This window comes from Scyliorhinus canicula, chromosome 6 (assembly GCF_902713615.1).
Source record: "Scyliorhinus canicula chromosome 6, sScyCan1.1, whole genome shotgun sequence".
Lineage (NCBI taxonomy): Eukaryota > Metazoa > Chordata > Chondrichthyes > Carcharhiniformes > Scyliorhinidae > Scyliorhinus > Scyliorhinus canicula.
In genome coordinates, this window is record NC_052151.1 from 126,078,395 (window position 1) to 126,103,252 (window position 24,858).

The 24,858-nt window shown below is 48.1% G+C and overlaps 1 protein-coding gene across 13 annotated transcripts in view; it reads left to right on the plus strand.

The window, feature by feature from the left end:
* dnmt3ab (DNA (cytosine-5-)-methyltransferase 3 alpha b) overlaps nucleotides 1-24,858 on the plus strand; it is a 709,318-nt gene that overhangs the window by 86,996 nt on the left and 597,464 nt on the right. For 11 of the 13 annotated variants that reach the window (XR_005460997.1, XR_005460998.1, XM_038800092.1 and 8 more), the window contains exon 3: nucleotides 280-357. The exons of the other annotated variants lie outside the window; for them this stretch is intronic. Coding sequence is in view for 9 of the 11 variants with exons in the window: in XM_038800092.1 (XP_038656020.1) it covers nucleotides 280-357 (78 nt within the window). In the remaining 2 variants the exon portion in view is untranslated. The remainder of the gene's footprint in view (nucleotides 1-279; nucleotides 358-24,858) is intronic. 13 annotated transcript variants of the gene reach the window in all.

Here is a 24,858-nt window from a genome sequence, read left to right on the forward strand (position 1 = left end):
TACAGTGCCAATTTAGCAATGACTGCTCAAAAATCCACCTGAACAGAAAAAATGTTCATATTGGGAAATTCTATCAGAATCAACCAGTTGCCAAAATAATTTAGTGAATCACCGAGAAGAAAATGTGGATCAAAGATAAAATAAACTGTCCATTACAGTTCGTAATAAAAATGGCAAATAAAAGACTTTTGCCCTGCTGATCATTCTAATAACCTGCTACATCCTCGTTTATTAAAAAAAAAATCATATGGTTGTCTGTACCTTGTTTTTATGATACAGAATGATGAGCAGCCAGAGAAAAATAGAAACAAGGAGAAAAGACGAGGCAGGCCAGGGAGAAAACGCAAGCAAACAATGGTAAGCACAGATCCTATTGTTAAATGTCCCATGATTTTCAAATACAGTGAGTCCTCTGGTTGCTGGTAGGGTTGCACTAATGGAATGTCAACATTCTCATAAGAGTATGAATCGATTGGCTGCCTTTGTTCCCCTAACTGATTCCAAGTGTCTTTTAACAGTCCTTTCCAGTGACTGTTTTATATTTAGCTCTTCCTTCATCGTGCAATCTAATTACTGGTTGACTGACAGCTTCATCTAGGCACCAGAACACAGAATTTGAAAGAGATCGTTCCATGTAGCCCTGGGAAGCTTTTCTTTCCCAGATCCTTGTTTTACATTTTAAGATGGTGTTAGCTTTGTTTCTCTCAGTTCCTTCCAGTTTTCCCCAGAAGCTCTGCTTCAACTCCAGCATGCTGGTGCTGAAGGCCAGTGTAATGTCCAATAATTTGCTTTAATCCTAACCCAAAAGAAGCACTTCCACTTCACCAACACTGTACTTCATGTGGCAAAATCATAACCCAATTCTTTTTAAATACGTTTACATCTTTGTTGCACGTAGCATAAACAGGAAGCCTATCTATCCTTTCCAAGTTTTCCATTCCACACACCAGCAAGTCAGCTTGGTTTATGAATATGGCTCTAGTTTAACAATAATTAGAGCACAGTTATAGCCTGTGGAACTATTCCTTTGGGAACCAGGTTGATACTATCCAAATGCTTTTCATTTGAGGTTACTGCACAGAGGGTAGATGTTTCAGCTAAATTAAACACAGTTCCAAAAATATTCATCTCATTACACCATTTATTTGTGTTTATAACATTTTGCAGACACAAAAGAAACCTATCACTACTTCATGTATCAGGAGAGTCATTTAATGTTATGTATCAATCATTTCTATTTAGGATTGAAAATGCTACCATTGGAAGCCATCATAGCCATACAAGTAACCGTCAGTGCCTTCAGTATATAGTTAGTCACAACAACAGTTGGCAGGATCCAGCTCTTGTAATTATTGCCCATGCGTGCGTTGAATCAACTTTCCTCAAGACTGTTCTGCACATTTGTTGAATCATTCTGAAAGTTAACTAAATGCATTTATTTTTGCCAAGTTCTAACTACTGGTTTGCCCAGAGACAGCAGGACCCTTCTTTTGTGTTAGTATTTGTGTTCAAATAGATGATTTGGCTGGCATCTCAACATTACCTAAACATTATAGTTAAAATCAGAATGCTGCTCATCTGAAATTTGCTCTTTGTTAGACTTTGCCAGTCGCACTTAATAGTTCTCTTATGCATTGGGGCTGGCTTTATAGAGTGCATGTGCATAAATACCTATTTTATGTGATATAACTTTAATTTACTTTCTAAATAGCTTCCCAGAATTATGTCAGTAAATTAATCATTGCTTTCACAATGACTAGAAGGGCAACTTGCTTTACATTGTGCTTTGTGTTGCGTTGTGCCAACAATCACGTATGTGCTGAGTTTCAGAGGTTCTTGGATCTCTTACTCTATGAGATATCTTAAGAAGAAAAAGAGCCTGTTTGAGCAAAAGGTCAAGAAGAGTATGCTTGAGCAAAAGGTTAAAAACAAGTGGGCTGAAATATTAAACTTATTTCAAACTTAAAACTGCTTTCCTCTTTACGCAGGTGCTCCTGCCTGACCTGCTAAGTATTTCTAGCATTACTTTACAGGGCTTCAGGTTCTTCTTGTCATGTTTGCCAAGTTGACAGTAACTTGGAATAGTTTTGTGCACGTTTATTCAGATTATTTATCGTCTGAGTAGAGACCGTAGCTCTCCTTCTATAAAAGCTAATCTGCATCAGTTATATAGGATTATCTTCAATCCAGACTCAGTCTGAAAGAATGTAAGCAATGATCAAATCAACTACACCTTTTATAGTCAAATACAGATTTATGATAGCCATATTATTTTGGGCTTTGAGTTGGCTCAACCTTTTGCTCAGATCCAACTGTAAAACAATTTTGATATTTGGAAAATAGTACCCTTTTTGTTAGGAACCAGTTATCAAGTTGATCAGCACTGCCAAGCTGCAACTTTCGCAAAAGAAGTGTTCGGAAACCAAAGATAGTTTTAAGGGATTTATATTTGTATTGGTAAACATTAGAAATAATGTATAGTTTTAGATGAGTTTAATTTAATGTTTCTGTGTCTGGTGGGGGCCTATAGTTAGATTCATGCTGGACAAAGGTGTTTGTGTGTGTGTGGGGGGGGGGGGGGGGGGGGGGGGTTGGTTGGTTAAGTTCCAACTGTGATAGAAGGAGCCATGGCATGAAGAGTAAATATCGTTGTTTTGGCAACTAGAGGCCCCTGTAAGAGATAAATATTTCCTTTGTTCTTTAGTTCTAGCTGGAACCTACAGCAGTTGGGGATAGGCAACTAGAGAGGGAACATCTTTCTCAGGTTTGCTAGAAGAAACGCTGTACAATGGACTAATGGTTAAGAAAGCTAGTGCCTGAAATCTAAAGGACAGCTACTTAAAATGAGCAGGAGTTCCAGGGAGCCTGAAGTTAAAGGAACAAAGTGGAACTGGCAGCAGAATAGGGTACTGTTTATTTCAAGTCGCAGAACTATAAAGGAGCTGGTTATTGAGAAGCCAGAAATATATCTGAAGTGGTTCTAAGGTTTGAGAGATCTTACTACAGCTTGTAAGACGTTAATTGAAATAATTCTGGAGCTGGATATCAGAATTTGTTTGTGTAAAAACAGCCAAGACAAAGAAATCCTAAAAGGGTTGGTGTAAAACCTGCAGTTTTTTTTCAAAGGTAGAAGTGGAGTGGAAGTTCTGTTCAAAAGAGTCATTTGGAAAATGTGGAGTGGATTTCACAATGCAAGCTGCAAATGGAAAGCCTTATTATGAAAACAGGTTTTAACACGTGATTTTGGGAATGGAGTTTGGAAACTCTCATATGACAATCATCTGGGGGATTCGAAGGAGAAACCCACTGACACTAAATTGGTTTCGGAGCAAAATATGTATTTGACCATGGCCAATCAGTGTGCCTTAAAAAAGGGACTCTGTGTGTCAGTGAGATCATTGTAGCTTCAAGTGTACTGCGTTATCTGTGTTAATTTAAAACTGTGTGTAACTGTTACCCTAAGAGAGTAGTAAATGTATTATGTTATAATCCATTTTTTCATGTTTAATAAATGTTTTCTTCTTGTTCTTAAAACTAATTAGTGGGCCTGTGACTTTGTTCCACCACATTTGATCAACAAATGTAAACATTATGATCAACAAATTTAAACATTATGGTCTTTTTAAGCCATGGTTCCATTCTGGGACCTTCCTGTTCAGTTATAATATCAACTTTGATCATAACAGAAGAAATTCAACTGCCATATACCTAATCAATCAATAGCATTTGAATAGGTAGGCAATGTCTAATGTTTCAGTAGCTTGCTTATTTTTGGGGGATATTAAAAAAAAAGTGGGGGCGGAATTCTCCGCAAGGCCCAACGCCATTGTGAAACCTGGAGAGGTTCACGACGGCGTTGGAAGCCTCTCCCGGCCCCCTATTCTTCCCTACCCGGAGGGGATAGGCGGGCCGTACCGGGAAACTCGGGGGCCGGGCCTTGTCCCTGGCTTCAAGGCCCGGCGCGCCAAGAATGACGCCGCGGCGGAGCCTAATGACATCACCCGCGCATGCGCAGTTGCCGTCTTTCCCCGCAAGACGTGGCGGCTTGATCTTGCAGGGCGGCGGAGGGGAAAGAGTGCCATCCCTTGAGATGCCGGCCCGACGATCGGTGGGCACCAATCGCGGGCCAGTCCCCTCCCGAGCACGGTCGTGGTGCTTGATCTTCGATCCGGCCCCACACTTACCTGGCGCGCCATGTTCACGACGGCAGCGACCAGGTGTGGTTGCCGCCGTCGGGAACGGCAGGCCGCTCGGCCCATCCTGGTCGGAGAATCGTGGCGGCCCGCGTTTCTCCGAGCGGCGTGTCGGAAAACCGGACACGCCAATTTTGGGGGGGGGGGGGGGGGGGGGGTGTGAGAATAGCTGGAGGTGCGGGAGCGGACCTCCCGCTATTCTCCCACCCATCGTGGTTGCGGAGAATCGCGCCTGGGACTTAATGCACCAAATCCTATGAACGCATTTTGAATATAAAACCCTTTTTTGAATATATATTTTCATTAGAGATGTTCAATTTTTACAAATAATGTAACAAACTCTTAAAACCGGTACAGCACAGTACAAATGCTTCTGCATAAATGAACACAGAAAAGACCAGGAGAAAGGAACCTTTTATTGAATCTTTTATTGATACCAAATCTCTGTCTTTTATGTTATCCTTCTGGTGAGTTCTTCTGAACCTTTTCCATTGTTTTAATGTGTTTTAATGTATTTCCTGAAATTTTGGTGCCCAAAACAACATGAATTATTCCATATGTGACCTCACCAATGTCTCACAGAAATCCCGTATAATGTATTTGTTGTTGATGCACTGGATATATAACCCAGAGTTTCATTTACTATTCTATGGGCTTTTCCACCTGCACTCAGCCCCACTCACTCCTTTAAATATCTTTCCTCATTCTTTACCATTTAGGGCATACTTTGACTGTTCTTTTTTCTCCACAACTAGACTACTTTGCATTCTATGTTTCCAACCTGCCCATTTACTGATCTCTCTGTCTTCTTGCAGTCTCATGGTAGCACAGTGATTAGCATGGTTGCTTCACAGTTCCAGGGCCCCAGGTTCAATTTGTGGCATGGTTCACTGTCTGTGCGGATTCTGCACGTTCTCCCCATGCCTGTGGGTTTCCTCCGGGTGCTCCGGTTTCCTCCCGCAGTCCAAAGATGTGCAGGTTAGTTGGATTGGCCATGGTAAATTGTCCTTAGTGTCCAAAAAGGTTAGGTGAGTTTACTGGGGTACAGGGGGTGGGGTGCTCTTTCCAAGGGCCGGTGCAGCCTCTTTTTAAAAAAAAGTATTTTTATGAAGGTTTTGCAGAATTTTTCATAATAGAACAGAAGTAACCATAATAACAAAACAAACTAGAGTGAACATTAACATAGTGCAAAAAGAGAATATACAATAACAATTAAATAAACATTACCCCACGTGACCCAGTCTTCCCACACCATCCCAATGAAGCACTCACCCCCCTCCCCCACGGATTGCTGCTGACATTTTAATTTTCCCTGAGAAAGTCGACGAACGGCTGCCACCTCCGAGAGAACCCTAGCGTAGACCCTCTTAAGGCAAACTTAATTTTCTCGAGGCTGAGAAACCCAGCCATGTCGGTAACCCAAGTCTCTACACTCGGGGGCTTTGAGTCCCTCCGCATTATTAAAATCCGTCTCCGGGCTACTGGGGAGGCAAAGGCCAAGACGTCGGCCTCTTTCGCCCCCTGAACTCCCGGGTCTTCTGACACTCCAAAGATCCCTGTCTCTGGACTCGGCACCACCCGTGTGTTAATCACCTTGGACATTGCCCTCGTGAACCATTGCCAGAACACTCTAAGCTCCGGGCATGCCCAAAACATGTGGACATGGTTTGCAGGGCTGCCCTTGCACCTCATACAACTGTCTTCTACCCCAAAAAACTTGCTTATTCTCGCTGCCGTCATGTGTGCCCGGTGGACCACCTTAGATTGAATTAGATTGAGCCTGGCACATGATGAGGAGGAATTAACCCTGCCCAGGACCTCTCCGACAGACCTGCTTCCAACTCCTCACCTGGCTCCTCCTCCCACTTGCCCTTGAGCTCCTCCACCGTGGTTTCCTCCGTCTCCTGTAGTTCCTGGTAGATATCCGACACCCTCCCCTCCCCCACCCAGGTGCCGGAGACCACCCTGTCCTGTATCCTCAGTGGCGGCAGCGTCAGAAAGGCCACTACCTGTTTTTTCAGGAAGGTTTGTACTTGCAGATATTTAAAGGTGTTTCCTGGCGGCAGATTAAATTTGTCTTCTATTGCCTTCAAACTGGGAAAGCTTTCGTCTATGAACAGATCTCCCATCCTTCTGATGCCTGCCCTCTGCCAGCTCTGGAACCCACCATCCATCCTACCCGGGACAAACCTGTGGTTGTTGCATATCGGGGTCCAGACCGATGCTCCCTCCACCCTCTTGTACCTCCTCCACTGTCCCCAGATCCGCAGTGTCGCCACCACCACCGGACCTGTGGAGTAACGGGTCGGCGAGAACGGCAAAGGAGCCATTATCAAAGCTCCCAGACTAGTACCTTTATATGACGCCGTCTCCAGCTGCTCCTACGCCTCCCCCCCCCCCCCCCTTCCTAATCATAGCTATATTGGCCGCCCAGGAGTAGTTGCGAAAGTTCGGCAGCGCCAAACCCCCCCCCCCCCCCCCCCCCCCCCCCCCCCCCCGACTGCGGGGCCGGTGCAGACTCGATGGGCCAAATGGCCTCCTTCTACACTGTAAATTCTATGATTCTATGATCCTAATCCCTACATTGAGTAAGATTGTCAAATATTTAGTATCATTCCTCTTCTGCCCAAGCGGAAATAAATTATATAACTTAGGTACAAACATATGAACAATGACAGACAGGAAAGACTCTCTGGCCCATCCAACCTATGTATCACAATATGTACACACCCTCCACCTCAAACCATGTGACCTCGGGAGACAGGCAAAAAATCAGATAAAAAGCCAAGTTATTTCGGGGAATAAAGTCTGGTCAATTCATTTCTGATCCATCTAGGTGATAAAAGCAAATGCAGGAGATTACCTGCGAGCACTGCTTCCCACTGAATTGTGATATTCTCAGTGGAAGGAACTGTCTAAATTGATAGAAAATGCACACAATATTCTTATGCTGCAGTTAGATCTCACTGTCGAAGACACATTTGAGCTATCCACCTCCTACCTAATCTTATGAGATTTTTGATAAAAGTGAAAAGAACACTGAGGGTTATTTGAAATGATCATGTCTGGTTTTTTGTTCATATTTTTTCTTTCCCACTTTTGATCATTCTGAAATCTCTTAAAAACTGTAACTATATTTACTAACTGTTCTGTGATAGTCTTTCCTGGGCACTTTAACTGCCTAACCCTGAAAATATAACAGGCCTCTACAAGCAATATTCTATGTCAATGTGATCATGTTGCATCATCCCTCCTTTTCCACCTTGACCTCACTGACTACACCATTGTCCACCAATTTCTTACCAGCGGTGGGACTGTCTGTTGGTTTTACTCATATCTATCTGAGCATAGTCACACCATCTCTACCAATGGTGGACATCTGGGGAAAGGTTTCATGGTGGGGGCAGGAACTACAGAGGAAAGCACATTAAATCTTATGGTCCTGATTTCATTAATTAGGCACCTGGGTGTTTTGGGCTGCATTCCATGGTGAGGCAGACTTGATAGCACAGAGTCGACCGTCCTATCCAGGTGCCTTACTGAAAAGGCAGCCAACATCATTGACCGACTATGGAAAGAGGAAAGTGGACCTCCTAAAAATTAAGCTGAATTTCTGAAAGCACTCAGGAAGGTGGACTTCCTGAGAATGAAGATGGATCTCCAGGAACATTGAGGCTAGAAGATGGACCCACTCTATGACATCGAATCTGGAAGATCCACCTGCAGATTCTTGCTTGACCCACTGCCGTGGTGGTCCAAGGTTGCTGTCTGTCTCCATCCTGATCTCGGGAGACTGCCCCATGCAGTGTTCAGGTGAATCCTAACATCTGAACGCCATGTTGTTCCAAACATGTTTCACACCAGCGTGTTTTCCCACCGAGATTGCAGAGAATTGGGTGGGGGGTGGGGTCAGGTCTTCAGCTGCATCCCATTAATGGGATACAAATGTGGTTCACGACGGACTCTACTGGTTTTTCCGACCCACCCTAGTGGGTCCCAGTGTAAAATCACACCACCGTGAAACTGATTTCAGGCCCTGCCACAATATTCTGCACCTATGTCCGCCATCTAATCCGCCAGTGGGGCTTGGGGGAATTCCTGCCAATGCCTCTTCCTGCCCCACTCCATCACCTCAGGAGTTTATCAAAGATCCACCATTGACTCCATCCACCTCTTTATCCACATAGTGCCTCTTGGTGATTATCTTCCGAAGATATGGAATCAGGTTCCAAACATAAACATGTGCAACCTGACCACTGTTGTCTCAACTCTTCACTGATTCTACGTTGTTAGTGTGTTTCAACGGCATTCAGTCTTGGATGAGCTGCATTTCCTTTCTGCTAAACCCAAGCTCCTCTCCATTATTAAGACTGCACACTTCCATCTGCCTCCAGTCACCCCTACCATGGCCCTTCTGTTGCTGAAATCCTCATGTCTTTTTCATCTTCAAGCTCACCATCCAATAATCTCCTGGCTGGCTTTCCATGTTGCATAAAGTTTAGCTGTTTCAGAACTTCATATCCCTGCTGCCCTACATTGCATTCTCGTTCCTCAACATTTCAAATGTAAAATTCTTATTCTCCTGTTTAGTTTTCTCCATGGCATTTCCCCTCTAAATCTATAAATTCAATGCTGTAACCATCCCACCCCTCCAACTCACCACATACTCACACTCCCTTCTTATAACTTTAACCTCTTGCCGATCCTATCTCACTTTACCCCACCATCGGTAGCCACCCTTTAATCACCATGGGCCCACATTTTGGAATAAACCTCCGGAACCCCTCCACGTCGCTCTTCTTTTAAGACCATTCAAAAATTCATAATGTTTTTGTAATCCCCCTTCCCTCCTTACGGGAAAACTGAACGTCTCAGGAAATATTTTTTTCTTTACTCTACTCTATTGTGAAGTATATTGAAATGTTTTGTAGATTAATAGCCCAACGTTAATGTAACTGCAAGTTTTTATTGTTGATTAAATAGTCAGCCATTGTATTGTCTGTCTTTACCCTTGCCTCAAATTATCTGCTGTTGAAACCATCACCCATGCCTTTGTTACTTCTAGACTTGACTATTCCAATGCTCTCCTTCCTGGTCTCCCACGTTCTGCCCCCAGTAAACATGAGCTCATCAAATAGTCTTCTGCCCATGCCTGGACTGGTACAAAGTCCCATTCCTCATCACCCCTGCATGTGCTGACCTACATTGGCTCCCAGTCCAGCAACACCCGGATTTCAAAATTCTCATCCTTGCTTTCCTTCGGCTCTCCCCTTTCCTGTCTCTGCAATCTCCTCAGCCTTTTAACCCTCTGAGATGTCTCCACTCCTCCAGGTCTGACCTCTTGCACATCCCAATCTTAATTTTGCCACCATTAGTGGCCATGCCTTCAGCTGTCAAAACCTAAACACCTCTCCCTCCTCTTAGATGATTTGAAAACCTACCTATTTTACCAATTGCTTTTTCTCACCTGCCTTAATATCTCCTTATGTAGATTGGTATCAAATTTTGTTTGATATGGTATCAAATTTTGTTTGATAATACTCCTTATTTATCATATTGAGGAGCGGGTTGTTACTGCACAAACCTGGTGGGTAAATTGCTTCAAAAATCTCACCAACAGTGTTTACAGAATATTTTACACATGCACGAATAATTCATTTGAATAACCTTGTTCAAGAAACAATCTCCAAAACAGCCTTCATGAGGTCAGATCTCTGCAATACACAGTGGACCTCTGGATAGTGGGCACCTTTTCTTTCAGCAATCTTGTCCATTATGGTTTACACTCACTGATTCATTATGTAGTACATTCTCAGGCACACTGCATATATCTTCCAAGGCCTGTGTAACTGTGCTCAAGCTTTGTAAAAGCAGAGTAAATACAACCAGCTGTGGTAAGATACACATTAGTTGGGGCCCAAGCGGCACTATCACTTCTCTCGTGGCCGATGAAAAGAAGAACAATTAATCAAATAAGCTCATTCTGGCTCTACTTTCCTTACAGTACATAGAATTACATAGAAATTGCAGTGCAGAAGGAGGCCATTCGGCCCATCGAGTCTGCACCGGCTCTTGGAAAGAGCACCCTACCCAAGGTCAACACCTCAACCCTATCCCCATAACCCAGGAACCCCACCTAACACTAAGGGCAATTTTGGACACTAAGGGCAATTTATCATGGCCAGTGCACCTAACCTGCACATCTTTGGACTGTGGAAGGAAACCGGAGCACCCGGAGGAAACCCACGCACACACGGGGAGGATGTGCAGACTCCACACAGACAGTGACCCAAGCCGGAATCGAACCTGGGACCCTGGAGCTGTGAAGCAATTATGCTATCCACAATGCTACCGTGCTGCCCTGCACTGTGTGTGAAATTACTGGAGCCATGTGTCAGTGACAGAGCAGGTGAGGGAATCAGATTCAGGAAGAACAAGAGGGTATGTTATGAATCTTAGGGGAGGCCTCCAACATCCCCCATTTTATTGACATATTCAATAGTATTCAGGGTAGTCTCCTCAAAAGGAGTCAAGAGCTTTTACTGTTTCAAACTCTTGTCAGCTCAACCCCATAATTTATTCCTGCCTGAAAAGTAATTAAGCAGTCATGAAATGTTGCAATTTTGAGTCAAAAAGCTTTCCCCTCCCCAGGAAGGAAAAACATGCATCATGCAACTGGCCTGTTTTACAAAAATTTTGATGCTCACAGTTTGACTTGTTCACAAGTTCATTGAGGGCTAAATTGGATAATCCTAAAAGGCAATGCTGGAATCCCAATGTATGTGTAATTGTTGGAACCAACAATTCTACGGACACGTGCTTGTAGGGTTAGAATAGCGGTTTTAATATACTTACAACAGAGCCAGCCTGTTAGCCATTGAACTTTCGGTGAACTGGCCGGCTGACCCTGTGGCACTAATCTTTATACAGCAGCTCCCGGGGGAGGAGTCCTGGGCGGAGCCAAGGGAGGAGCCCAGTACAACTCTCAAGCATTCCCAGAGCTACTCCCCCTGGAGGTCAGATAGTGCAACTGCACTTACAATATACTTACAATTTAGACACATGTATATACAGGTTATGATCCGGTGTGAATCACATTCACCACATTCACCCCCTGTGAAAAAAATCGAGTCCAGCGGGGGTGGTGGCACACAGAGGTAGTCTGTTCGGTGGACAAATTGTTCTTTTCGATCTGCGGAGCACCGGGGTTGCAGCCTCTTGCGGTGGCTGGGTGGGTGTTGAGAGCTGGGGTACGATGGCAGACTCCGGGGTGGGTCTCGTCCGAACTTTATACACCTCTGGCTCGACCGGAGACTGGGGACGCTGGGGGCGGGCTGGTTCTGGCGCGTGGAACCGGTGGGGTGAGCTTGCGGGATCAGGGACGCGAGGGGGCGGCAGCATAGGGAACGTGGTAAGGGGTTCCTCAGTGGGGGTGGGGGGGGGGGCTGGATCCAGCGGGTGCCAGGTCCCGAAGGGATACTGTGTCCTGGCGACCGTCCGGGAACTCCATGAATGCGTACTGAGGGTTGGAATAGAGGAGGTGCACCTTTTCAACAAGGGGGTCAGTTTTGTGCCCCCTGACGTGCTTCCTCAGCAGGACCGGGCCTGGTGTCCTCAGCCACACCGGAAGTGAGACTCCCGTGGTAGTGCCCCTAGAAAAAATGAAGAGTCGCTCGTGAGGGGTTTGATAGCGTGGAGTGCGTCTGGGAGGACTTCTTGCCATTGGGAGACTTGGAGTTTTCTAGACCGGAGGGTCAGTAGGACGGTCTTCCAGACCGTCGCGTTCTCCCTCTCCACCTGCCCGTTCCCCCTGGGGTTGTAACTGGTAGTCCTGCTCAAGGCAATGCCCTTGTCGAGCAGGTACTGACACAGCTCGTCGCTCATAAAGGACGAACCCCGGTCGCTGTGCACGTAGCTGGGGAAACCGAACAGGGTGAAGACACTATGCAGGGCCCTAATGACTGTGTGGGAGGTCATATCAGAGCATGGAATGGCAAAAGGGAATCGGGAGAACTCATCGATGATGTTGAGGAAATAGATGTTCTTGTTAGTGGAGGGGAGTGGCCCTTTGAAATCGATCGCAAGGCGTTCAAAGGGCCTAGAAACCTTGACCAGGTGGGCCCTGTCTGGTCTATAGAAGTGCAGTTTGCACTCCGCACAGATCGGGCAGTCCCTGGTGACCGCTTTTACCTCCTCGTTGGAGAAAGGCAGGTTTCGGGCTCTGATGTAGTGGGCGAGCCGGGTGACCCCTGGATGGCAGAGGTCCACGTGGATGGCTTTCAGACGGTTGATCTGCGCGCTGGCGCATGTCCCGCGGGATAGGGCATCCGAGGGCTCGTTGATCTTCCCCGGTCGATATTTAATATTGTAACTATAGGTGGAGAGTTCGATCCTCCACCAAAGGATTTTATCATTTTTTATTTTGCCCCTTTGCGATTTGTCAAACATAAAGGCAACCGATCGTTGGTCGGTGATGAGGGTGAACCTCCTACCTGCGAGGTAGTGCCTCCAGTGACGAACAGCATCCACGATGGCTTGTGCTTCCTTCTCGACTGAGGAATGTCGGAGTTCCGAAGCAGATAGGGTACGGGAGAAAAATGCAATGGGCCTCCCTGCCTGAATTAAAGTGGCTGCTAGAGCTACCTCTGAGGCGTCGCTCTCAACCTGAAAGGGAGTGGATTCATCCACCGCCCGCATGGCTGCTTTGGCGATGTCCTCCTTGATGCAGCTGAAGGCCTGGCGCGCCTCAGCAGACAGGGGAAATCGTGTGGCCTTAAAGAGTGGGCGGGCTTTGTCCGCATATTGAGGGACCCACTGGGCGTAGTACGAAAAGAACCTCAAGCACCGTTTGAGGGCCTTGGGGCAATGAGGGAGGGGGAGTTCTAAGAGCATGCGGTCCGGGTCTGGGCCCAGGACTCCGTTCTCCACGACGTAGCCGAGGATGGCCAGTCTGTTTGTGCGGAAAACGCATTTCTCCTTGTTAGAAGTAAGATTTAATTTCTGTGCCGTTTGGAGAAAACGGTGGAGGTTGGCGTCGTGTTCCTGCTGGTCATAGCCGCAGATGGTAACATTGTCCAGATACGGAAACGTGGCCCGCAGCCCGTACTGGTCTACCATTCGGTCCATTGCTCGTTGGAACACCGAAACCCCGTTGGTGACGACGAAGGGAACCCGGAGGAAGTGGAAGAGGCGGCCATCGGCCTCGAACGCCGTGTAGTGGCGGTCCTCCGGGCGGATTGGGAGCTGGTGTTATGCAGACCTCAGATCCAACGTGGATAATAGCCGATATTGGGCGGTCTGATTAACCATGTCTGTAATTCTGGGGAGGGGATACGTGTCTAGGATCGTAAAGCGATTTATGGTCTGGCTATAGTCGACGACCATGCGAAAGTTTTCCCCGGTCTTGACGACCACCACCTGAGCTCTCCAGGGACTATTACTGGCCTCTATGATCCCCTCACTGAGCAGCCGTCGGACCTCCGATCGGATAAAGACCCTATCCTGTAGGCTGTATCGCCTGCTGCGAGTAGCTACTGGCTTGCAATCTGGAGTGAGATTGGCGAAGAGAGGAGGGGGGGAGATGCGCAGCATGGCGAGGCTGCAGATAGTGAGTGGGGGCAGGGGCCCGCCGAAGCTGAGGGTGAGGCTCTTGAGGTTGCACTGGAAATCCAGGCCTAATAAGAGTGGCGCGCAGAGGTCGGGCAGGACGTAAAGTTTAAATTTAGAATAACTAGCGCCTCGAATTGTGAGCGTAGCGACGGTGCGTCCTTGGATTTGGACTGAGTGGGAGCCCGAAGCAAGGGCGATAGTTTGGCTCACCGGAAAAATAGAAAGCGAACAGCGTCTTACCAGTTCTGGATGTATAACGCTCTCGGTGCTCCCGGAGTCAAAGAGGCATGGCGTGCTGTACCCGTTGATCTGGACCTCCGCCATCGAACTTCGTAGGTGCTTCGGGCGGGATTGATCCAGGGTGACCGCGTTGAGTTGCGGGCCGCGTGGTGAGTGCCCGAGGAAGTCGTATTCTTCAGATGAGCTTTCTGAGCATGCCGATGCAGTTGAGGCCCGTGGATCGCACGTGGTGAGCGGCGAGGAAGATGGCGGCCCCCATGAGTCGCACGTGGCCGGCCGCATGGTGGGGGTTTGCCAAGATGGCGGCCCCCATGGATCGCACATGGCGGGAGGGGGCGGAGGCCGCAGCGTTTCGGGCCCCGCGGGCCCGCTGGTGTTGGGAGCGATTTGTTCTCTCTGCAGGGGAGTTAAAAACTCGGGCCATTTTCGCGAGGCACACTCTGGCATAGTGGCCTTTCTTCCCGCAGCTGCTACAGGTCGCGGATCGGGCTGGGCAGTGCTGGTGCTGGCTTTGGCCACAGAAATGGCAGGCTGGGGCAGCTGAGTAGCTGGCTGGAGCAGCTGAGTAGCTGGCTGGGGCAGCAGAGTAACTGGGTTTGGCAGCACGGTAGCTAGGGGGCCGTGCGGCACAGGCCTGGGGGGACTGTTGGTCGGGGGTCCACGATGAGGTCGCGGGGTCCGCGGGAAACGAGGTGAGGCTGCGGAAGGAAACTTCCATAGTGGTAACAGCCTCCACAGTAGTGTCTAAGAACTGGGCTCCCTTTTCTAGCAGTCCTTGGCGCACATAGTTAGACCTAAGGCCCGCTACGAAAACGTCCCGCACAGCAAGCTCCCTATGCTCAGCCGCGGTAACGGCTTGATAATTACAGTCATTGGAAAGGCTGTTCATTTCCCTTACAAATTCGGCAAGCGTTTCTGTAGGCCGCTGACGGCGAGTTGTAAACACGTGGCGTGCATAAACCTTGTTAATGGGCCTAACGTACATTTTGTCCAGTATTGCCAGCGCTGCGGTGTAAGAACCGGCCGGATTCAGCTGTGTGGATATTCTGTGGCTTACCCTAGCATGCAGTAGGCTGAGTTTTTGTTCCTCCGTTGTTCCAGCGGTGCTGGCTTCTGCCAGGTAGGCTTTAAAACGTCTCAGCCAGTGGGAAAAAATTTCCTTAGCCTCTGCATCCTGTGGGTCGCGTTCTAGGCGTCCGGGCTTGAGGGCTGCTTCCATGATTTCTTCGACTGTTTCCTAAGTATATTAAATTGTTGGAACCAACAATTCTACGGACACGAGCTTGTAGGGTTAGAATAGCGGTTTTAATATACTTACAACAGAGCCAGCCTGTTAGCCGTTGAACGTTCGGTGAACTGGCTGGCTGACCCTGTGGCACTGATCTTTATACAGTAGCTCCTGGGGGAGGAGTTCTGGGTGGAGCCAATGGAGGAGCCCTGTACAACTCTCAAGCATTCCCAGAGCTACTCCCCCTGGAGGTCAGATAGGGAGGGAGGTAATAGTGGATTGTGAGGGGAAGTTTTTGGAGGCGAGGTGATGAGGAAAACGGGGTGTGAACATCGTGGGGTGTGGGGGGGGGGGTTGCCTGATGCACAAATGGCACCCTGTGTCTCTCTCACCCCCCCCCCCCCCCCCCCACAAAAAACAATTTTACTTCCTACCCTTTACAAAAGTGATTTTTGAAAACCGGGCGTCTCATTGCTGCCCGTCTCATTTGCTTCACAGGGCGGGCGGTGTGAAATACGGTCATGTGGCCTATAAACAAACTCAATTGCTCATTAATTATTCATTTAAATATGTCGGGCGCGGGCAGCACGGTGGCACAGTGAGTAGCACTTCTGCCTCACGGCGCCGAGGTCCCAGGTTCGATCCCGGCTCTGGGTCACTGTCCGTGTGGAGTTTGCACATTCTCCCCGTGTTTGCGTGGGTTTCGCCCCCACAACCCAAAGATGTGCAGGGTAGGTGGATTGGCCGTGTAAAAATGCCCCTTAATTGGAAAAAATGAATTGGGTACTCTAAATTTTAAAAAAAATATGTCCGGCGGGTTGCTGATTTTGACACATCCACCCAATGTACGGGTCAAGGGCAGGTGGGAAGCCGGTGGGTTTGCCACCCTTTGTATTTCACTTGCAGTCCCATGGAACTGTATCCAACAAGGAGTCAACAACTTTACAACAGAATGGGGAGGGAGAACAGTAAATGCACTTCATGTGGGATCCAATAAGCCTGACTCCAGGGGATTTTTGTCTGGGAGCACGAGCAGCATTGTATTATTTGCTGTCGGCATGTGCACATCTGGGATGGAAAGGAGTTTCAATGGTTGAGTTTAAGAATAGTGTAAAAAGTAAAATATGTACCATTTGAAGCATTGGGCTTCACCATTCACAGCAGTGCAGCTTATTAATGATCTACCTATTGAATGATATTCTGCAATATTTTAACGCAGCAGCTACAATTGTAAAATGTAATAATTAATTTTCTTCAAAAAACAAATGTCAAGGTGTTGTCATTTTGAATTCACAATTAAGAATAAGCCTCAACCTTATTATTGGCCTATAAGTATTTATTTGGAGAAATTAATCTTTTGTGTAGTAAAATTATTGTTTTTACAAACAGTTCTCCCTCAGCCATGCAAAGAGCTAATTGGATTCAAAGGCAAATAATTACAGTGTTTTTAATTTACCATCATTATCAAACAGATTAAAGGCATAAAACAAAAGCAAAACACTGCAGATGTTGGAAATCTGAATTGAAAACAGAAAATGCTGGAAAAATTCAGTGGGTCAGACAACATCTGTGGAGAGAGAAACAAAAGTCATGGGAAGTATTTCATCCATGGCGGACCGATCTTGTTGGCGGAATGGTGCGTGGCACTTCCATGCTCGTGAAGGGAGCCGTTTCCCTCGCGAATTTAATTAAAATTTAAATGCTGGTATGCACGTGTGATCATGCGGCGAGGGTGAGAATTCATTGACGAATCCCGCTGTCAACGTTGTTTCTCTCTCCACAAATGTTGTCCGACCCACTGAGATTTTCCAGCATTTTCTGTTTTCAATTCAGATTTCCAACAGCTGCAAAGCCCGTTCTTGCCTCAAGAGAGAAAATGCTGGAAGATCTCAGCAGGTCTGGCAGCATCTGTGGGGAGAGAAAAGAGCTAACGTTTCGAGCCCAGATGACCCTTTGTCAAAGCCTCATGTCTGTTCCCATCTGTGGAGTACTTGATGAATTAATTCACATGATGGAAGAGAGCATTGGTCACCCATTTCATCCACCTGCATATAGCAGCATGTGAAATGCCTATATGTGACCAGTGGAACCCGGGAAATTATTGGTTGTGAAAACATTGAGTGCCACAGTCACCTTGAGGGCGACTGGCATGGGGTTCCTGGTATATCAATGTTCTGCCAGGCTCGCTTACAATAACACACATTTTACTGGCTACGTGTGGGACAACCTCAGCTGTCACTGGCATTGCCTCGCTGACATTTGCAGGTCTTTAATTATTGTCCTGAGGAAGCGGTGACACCTCCGTGCCCATCTTCTATGACGTCTTTTCTGGATGGCTGCATCCTTTGGTGTGCGTGCTGCTGACATTGTGATCTCTGGTGTCGTATTCTTTCCTTTGTGGCCTCGACCTCAGCCTCTGTCGTCCCTTGGTTTCCTCTTCCACTCATCCATGCCCCAACCTCACTCCACACCGCCCCCTAATAACTCTGACTCACCATTGCTGGTCCCGAGCCTCTATTTTAGCTGCCATTCTCCCTCCCTTGTGTCGCAGAGTTCAACAAAGTAACTGCGGAACTTGGACACAACTGCACAAAACCAGCTGTTGCAAGTCACTTTTAAATGAAAGTGAATCAGGTGCCACAAGATTTCCCTGCGCTGCTGACTTAATCTGGAAGACAGGACGTAATTACCAAAAATGTAAATATAATGGGCACAATCTAAGCAAATTGCAACAGAGTCCTGTGAGGAGCACATTGAGCCGGGTGTTTCCCAGTGCTGGCAGCGCCGAGAAATTGGGACTTTGTTGCAATTCAAGGCGTCAGCGGGGAACTGATCCCCACTGTGGGAAAAATGCCAGCCTGGCATCCTGGCAGTGCCCTTGCCAGCATATCCTGGGTGCCTTGGCAGTGCCAGCCAGGCATCCAGGTGGCACTGCCAGGCTGGCAGTGCCATGGTGCCCAGGTGACAACAGTTGTGCCAGGGTGCCACCCTGCTGAAAGGGCAACCACCTGGGGGCCTCCATTCCCCTGGGAGAGCACCGCAAGTGCCACCGTTTGTGGGGGCCAACGGGTCTCACCCGAGGCCTGCGAGGCGAAGGGTTAGATCCCAGTGCCTCGGTATATCAGATGAGTGCATATTAGAGTGAGACTAGCTGTCTTGCTCTAATATGCAGATTTGCGAAATAACTATCGCACCCACAATGAGCGGGATTCAGATCACGACATCTCGTGAGATCCCGTTAGATCTCGCGAGGCATGGTGAGCTGGGTAGATCCCGGAAGAGGCATCTACTGGCCGTGCCGTTCCGCCGTTCAGGTGCAACGCGGCCGGCAGATCACACCCAATGAGTATTCATGGCATGCAAATAGATTATAATAATAATAATTACCTTTTATTGTCATAGGTATGAAGTTACTGTGAAAAGCCCCCAGTCGCCACATTCTGGCGCCTGTTCAGGTAAGCTGGTACAGGAATTGAACCCGCGCTGCTGGTCTTGTTCTGATGTGGAGATGCCGGCGTTCTGCATTACAAACCAGCTGTCTAGCTAGTTGGAACTCGCCATGAGACAGCATGAGGCCTGGCCTACTACTTACCTAATCTCTGTACCTCAACCTACCGTCGGGAAACCAAAATGTTGGCTCCAGCATAATGAAGTCAAGGCGCCTAGTATATTTTCTGCTCCTACAGGCACCATAAAATACCACCCAATGTTTTGGGTCAATGTTTTAATCAAAAATGGAAAAGGTCAGCAATGTATCAGGTTTCGGTGGCGCGGTGGCCATGCACTCCTGCCTCACGATGCCGAGGACCCGGGTTCGATCCCGGCTCTGAGTCACTGTCCATGTGGAGTTTGCACATTCTCCCCGTGTCTGCGTGGGTCGTCTCACCCCCATAATCCAAAACATGTGCGGGGTAGATGAATTGGCCATGCTAAATTGCCCCTTAATTGGAAAAAAGAATTGGATACAATGTAGCAGGTTTAAGAAAGTTCTGTTGCAAGAAAGGGGTAGGATAGGAAAGAATAAAAGGGAAGTGCCCATGATAGAAGTGATTAAATTACTAAAGGGATATGGTGTAAGGAATGCTAATCGGACAAGTAAAGAAACAAGAGATCATGGGGAGACGTGAATGGCTAGAATGCTGTTCTCTGAAGGAATGGGAGCAGTGGTTATGATCCAAAATTGTTAAACTCATTGAGTCCAGAGATTGTGAAGTGCCGAATCAAATTTTGAGACACATACTCAAGCTTCTGTTCCAACTTCATTGGAACAATGTAGGAGGAGGCCAAGGTCAGAGATGTCATAATAGAGTTGGATGGTGAATGAAAATGACAAGTCCTCCCCTCTCCAAGGCCTACCCTCCCCTTCCTGCAGTGAGACTCTGAACTTTCTTGGTCCTGGACTCTGAGGCGGGATTCTCCCCTACCCGGCGGGGCGGGGGGTCCCGGCGTAGCAGAGTGGTGCCAACCACTCCGGCGTCGGGCCTCCCCAAAGGTGCGGAATTCTCCGCACCTTTAGGGGCAAAGCCCTCACATTGAGAGGCTAGGCCCGTGCCGGAGTAGTTGGCACCACGCCGACTGGCGCCAAAACCGGCGCCAACGGCCTTTGACGCCCGCGCCCGGCGCCGGCCGAAAGGCTGCCGCTGACGTCACCACGGCGCATTCGCGCTGGGGGATTCTCTTCCGCCTCCGCCATGGTGGAGGCCGTGGCGGCGGCGGAAGAAAAAGAGTGCCCCCACGGCAGAGGCCCGCCGGCCGATCGGTGGGTCCCGATCGCGGGCCTGGCCACTGTGGGGGCACCCCCTGGGGTCCAATCGCCCCGCGCCCCCTCCCAGGACCCCGGAGGCCTGCTCGCGCCGCCGATCCCGCTGCCACCAGAGGTGGTTCAAACCACGGCGGCAGGATTGGCCTCTCAGCGGCGGGACTTCGGCCCATCGCGGGCCAGAGAATCGCCGCAGGGGGCTCGCCGATCAGCACGGAGGGCATGCTGATCGGCTGGGCGTGATTCCCGCCCCCGCCAATTCCCGGGTGGCGGAGAATTTCTGCCACGGCAGGGGCGGGAGTTTCGCCGGCCCCGGGCGATTCTCCGACCCTGAGGGGGGGTCGGAGAATTTCGCCCCAGGACTTCGAGTCTGGGGACTGCATGTAGCGGCCACTACTGTCAGTAGTACTGCTGGGCCAAGGGAGCTGTCGGCCAACTAGACTGGCGAATAACTGTCCGAAGTGGGTCTTTCACCCGAGTGAGGGGTAGATGTTCCGCCTCCAGCCAATTAGTGCTCCATGTAGTATCAAATGGCTGTGGGGCTACTGTGATCAGCATAGATGCGTTATCTGCTGACTCTTCAGGTGGTGGAGATCCTACCCCAGAAAGTTTCCCAAAATGTTTTGACGTGTCCTTGTTAGCTGCAGCAGCATTAACCATCAATGGTGAGTATATTTTGGAAGTGGCAAGTATCTCGTTTGTGCTCGAAATCACCATCAATGCTTTGTTGACTGATACTTTTATGAGTTGGCATTAGATTTTCTTTTATACGTTTATGGGATGCGAGCATTGCTGGCTAGGCCAGCATTTATTGCCCTTCCTTAATTCATCTTGAGATGGTGGTGATGAGCTGCCTTCTTGAACTGCTGCAGTCCATGTGGAGTAGGTACACCCACTGTGCTGTTGGGGAGGGAGTTCCAGGTTTTGGCTCAGCAACAATGAAGGAACCATGATTTATTTTTAGTTGGGATGGTTTGACATTCGCAAGAAAATGTGCAGGTGGTGATGTTCCCTTCCCAAGTACCTGAAGCCCTTGCCATCTAAAAATGCCATGCAGCTGCTTTAATGGAGAGAGTAGTCGGGGTGTGGAACGCCCTGCCTGCAATAGTAGTAGACTCGCCAACTTTAAGGGTATTTAAGTGGTCACTGGATAGACATATGGATGAAAATGGAATAGTGTAGGTCAGATAGGCTTCAGATGGTTTCACAGGTCGGCGCAACATCGAGGGCCGAAGGGCCCGTACTGCGCTGTAGTGTTCTATGTTCTATGTTCTAATAAGGCATTAAGTGGTAAATAGGCATTTAACACATCTCAGGGTGACTGTTTCTAGAACTGGCTTCAACTCATTTACCAGGGTGATATATTACACTAAACATGGGCTAAAGTGACAGTTCAGGTTGAGACCTCAGCCTGGTCACTTCTTTATCCCATTAATGCTTAAAGTATTTGGCAAAAATTGCACCAACAAATTTAACCTGCTCACAGTAGCTCATCAAGGTTCTTGAGAGATTTATCCATCTGTTCCAATTGTCTCTTTTTAATACTAATCTTTATTATTGTCACAAGTAGGCTTACATTAACACTGCAATGAAGTTACTGTGAAAATCCCCTAGTCGCCTCAATCTGGGGTCTGTTCGGTACACTGAGGGAGAATGTCCAATTCACATAACAAGCACGTCTATCGGGACTTGTGGGAGGAAACTGGAGCATCCAGAGGAAACTCACACAGACATGGAAGAACGTGAAGACTCCGCACAGACAGTAACCCAAGCCGGTAATTGAACCTGGGACCTTGGTGCTGTGAAGCAACAGTGCTAACCACTGTGCTACCGTGCCGCCTTGCTTTCCAATATGTCAGTGGACTCTCAAATTCAATGCTTTTATTCAAATGGGGGCCTTGGGAAAGCTGAATTAAACCGGCAAAATATATATGTGCAATATAAATTGCACTAGGCTACCATTTTAAAAAATAAATTTAGAGTACCCAATTCATTTTTACAATTAAGGGGCAATTTAGCATGTTCAATCCACCTAGCTTGCATATCTTTTAGGTTGTGGTGGCGAAACCCACGAAAACACGGGGAGAATGTGCAAACTCCACACGGACAGTGACCCAGAGCCGGGATCAAACCTGGGACCTCGGCACCATGAGACTGCAGTGCTACCACTGCACCACCGTGCTGCCCTAGGCTGCCATGCTGATAGTTTTAGTGCCAATGATAATGTTGTAGCAAAAACTTAAGAGATCCCCTGCCTTTAGATGTGTGTTCTTGGAGTTGTCAGTGTGGCAGGCTGTGCATTTTAAATCACATTGGTAGATATATAGGGCGGGATTCTCCGAACCCCCGCCAGGTCTGAAAATCAACGGGGGTCGGCATGAATCCCGCGCCCGCCGTCCTACAAAAGTCGGCGAGGTGTGAATCGCGCCGCCCGCTTCGGAGAATGGCGGGGACTGGCGCGACTCAATTGGCCCCGGAGCTGCCCGAATTCTCCGGCCCGCGATGGGCCAAAGTCCCACTGGTTTTATGCCAGTCCCGCCGGTGTGGATTAGACTAGGTCCCTTACCAGCGGGACTTGGTGGCGTAGGTGGGCTCTGGGGTCATGGGGGGAGCGCGGGGAGATCTGGCCCCGGGAGGTGCCCCCACGGTGGCCTGGCCCGCGATCGGGGCCCACCGATCCGTGGGTGAGCCTGTGCTGTGGGGGCACTCTTTTCCTATGCGTCGGCCGTGTCAGCCTCCGCGATGGCCGACGCGTAGGTGAACCCCCCCCGCGCATGCGCAGGGATGACGTCAGCAGCTGCTGACGCTCCCGCACATGTGCGGACTGTCGCCGGCCGGCGGAGTCCCTTCAGCCCCGGCTGTTGTGGCGCCAAAAGGCCTTCCACGCCGGCTGGCGGGGCGCAAACCACTCCGGTGCCGGCCTAGCCCCTGAAGGTGCGGAGGATTTAGCACCTTTGAGGCGGGCCAATGCCGGAGTGGTTCACACCACTACGTCCCGCCGGGACCCCCGCCCCGTTGGGTACGGGAGAATCGCGCCCATAGTCTGAATTTTGAAGAGGAAAAATGCTGTTTTCTTTCATCTCTATGTGGGAGCTATGCACACCACAGAGTAGGTTTACTTGGTCAGGGAGGAAAGTTGCTGGGTTTATAATGTACATAGAATAGGTGATATCCTTATGAATTATATTTTGGTGACCTGTATTCTTTTGTAGAGCTATATTTGCCTCATATTACTTTAGTCATGTGGCCGAATTATCATGCTGATTTGATCAACATTTTCATGTGTAAAGGATGTGAATAGTTTGAGTATCGTGAAAATTTCAAATGACCATAACAGCCGTGTTAGCAACCAACTTTCACTTCTTACCGATGAAGTACATCTTGAAACATGGCTAAAATATTTTCAGTCCTACTCTTGTATTCTAGTTTGCTCATCTTTCATGTATTCTTAAAATTCAGCTGTAATACATTGACATCATGTCACTTTATTAATGTTTTGGGTGTGGCACCAGGATTATGATTGTCCATTTTCAGTCTGTTGTCAGTGTCTACTGCAGATTCCATTGTCTCCAGCTCAGAATTGGCAGCTGTCCAGAACCAGAGCACATTTCTTTCATTTATACATAACCAGAGTTACTGATCCTGTGAAGCTTTGTATTAGGTCGCAGTAGATGCAGTACAGTAAACTCAATTCACATGTTACTGTGGTTACACAGGATTGCCAGAAAACTTTATTTAGGGCCTGAGATGTTTTAAATCTGGTAAATGGAAAATCTCCTTTGTCCAGAGATTTGCTTGTGAAATTTAAATTTAATTCTTCCAAAAATGATATTTGGATTAGGACGACTACTTTAGTGCTCTTTTTATCCTGTAGTCCTGGCATCAGTTGCAGCCTGGTTTTGGTGGTAGTGCAGTCAGGTGAATGATACCAGTGCCATTGAGCTAGGGAGAGGAAAATTAGTCATGGTCCTAATCTCAAATCGTTGTTTCATTAAGCGTATGGCCAGCAGGTGAGAATAGGACCAGACATCATTGTAAATCTTTCCTGAGTCAATCAGTTAGCAACGCTGTTCAGTCCCGCAACTGGGTGGCGTTTGGTTAGCACTGCAGCCTCACAGCACCAGGGACCAAGGTTCAATTCCGGCCTCGGGTGACTGTGCGGAGTCTGCACTTTCTCCCTGTGAATGTGTGGCTTTCCTCCGGGTGCTCCGGTTTCCACCCACAGTCCAAAGATGTGCAGGGTAGGTGGATTGGCCATGCTAACTTGCCCCTGTGTCCAAAAGGTTAGGTGAGGTTACGGGGATAGGGTGGGAGCATGGGCCGAGGTAGGGTGCTGTTTCCAAGGGTCGGTGCAGACTTGATGGGCCGAATATCCTCCTTCTCCACGAGGGATTCTATGATCAATGGCTACTTGCCATGCTTTAATAAGAAAATGAATAAGAGTAGAAAAGGTCAGAGGGATGAAAATGGAAGAAGGTTAGACCCAAGATTAAAGCATATATCTACAATTCTGTTTGGGCAATTGCTTGCGCCTCAAGGTCACCAACACTAGAGTCTAGTGGTACATAGTTTCATCACTGCAATCCCCCCCCCCCCCCCCCCCCCCCCCCACCTCTAGGTTGAAGGACATGTAGAATGAGTGGGAAAGTGATAGGTTTCATTCTTTTAATTTTTAAAAATAAATTTACAGCACCCAATTAATTTTTCCAATTAAGGGGCAATTTAGCGTGACCAAATCACCCACTCTGCATATCTTTGGGTTGTGGGGGCAAAACCCATGCAGGCACAGGGAGAATGTGCACACTCCACATGGACAGTGACCCAGAGCT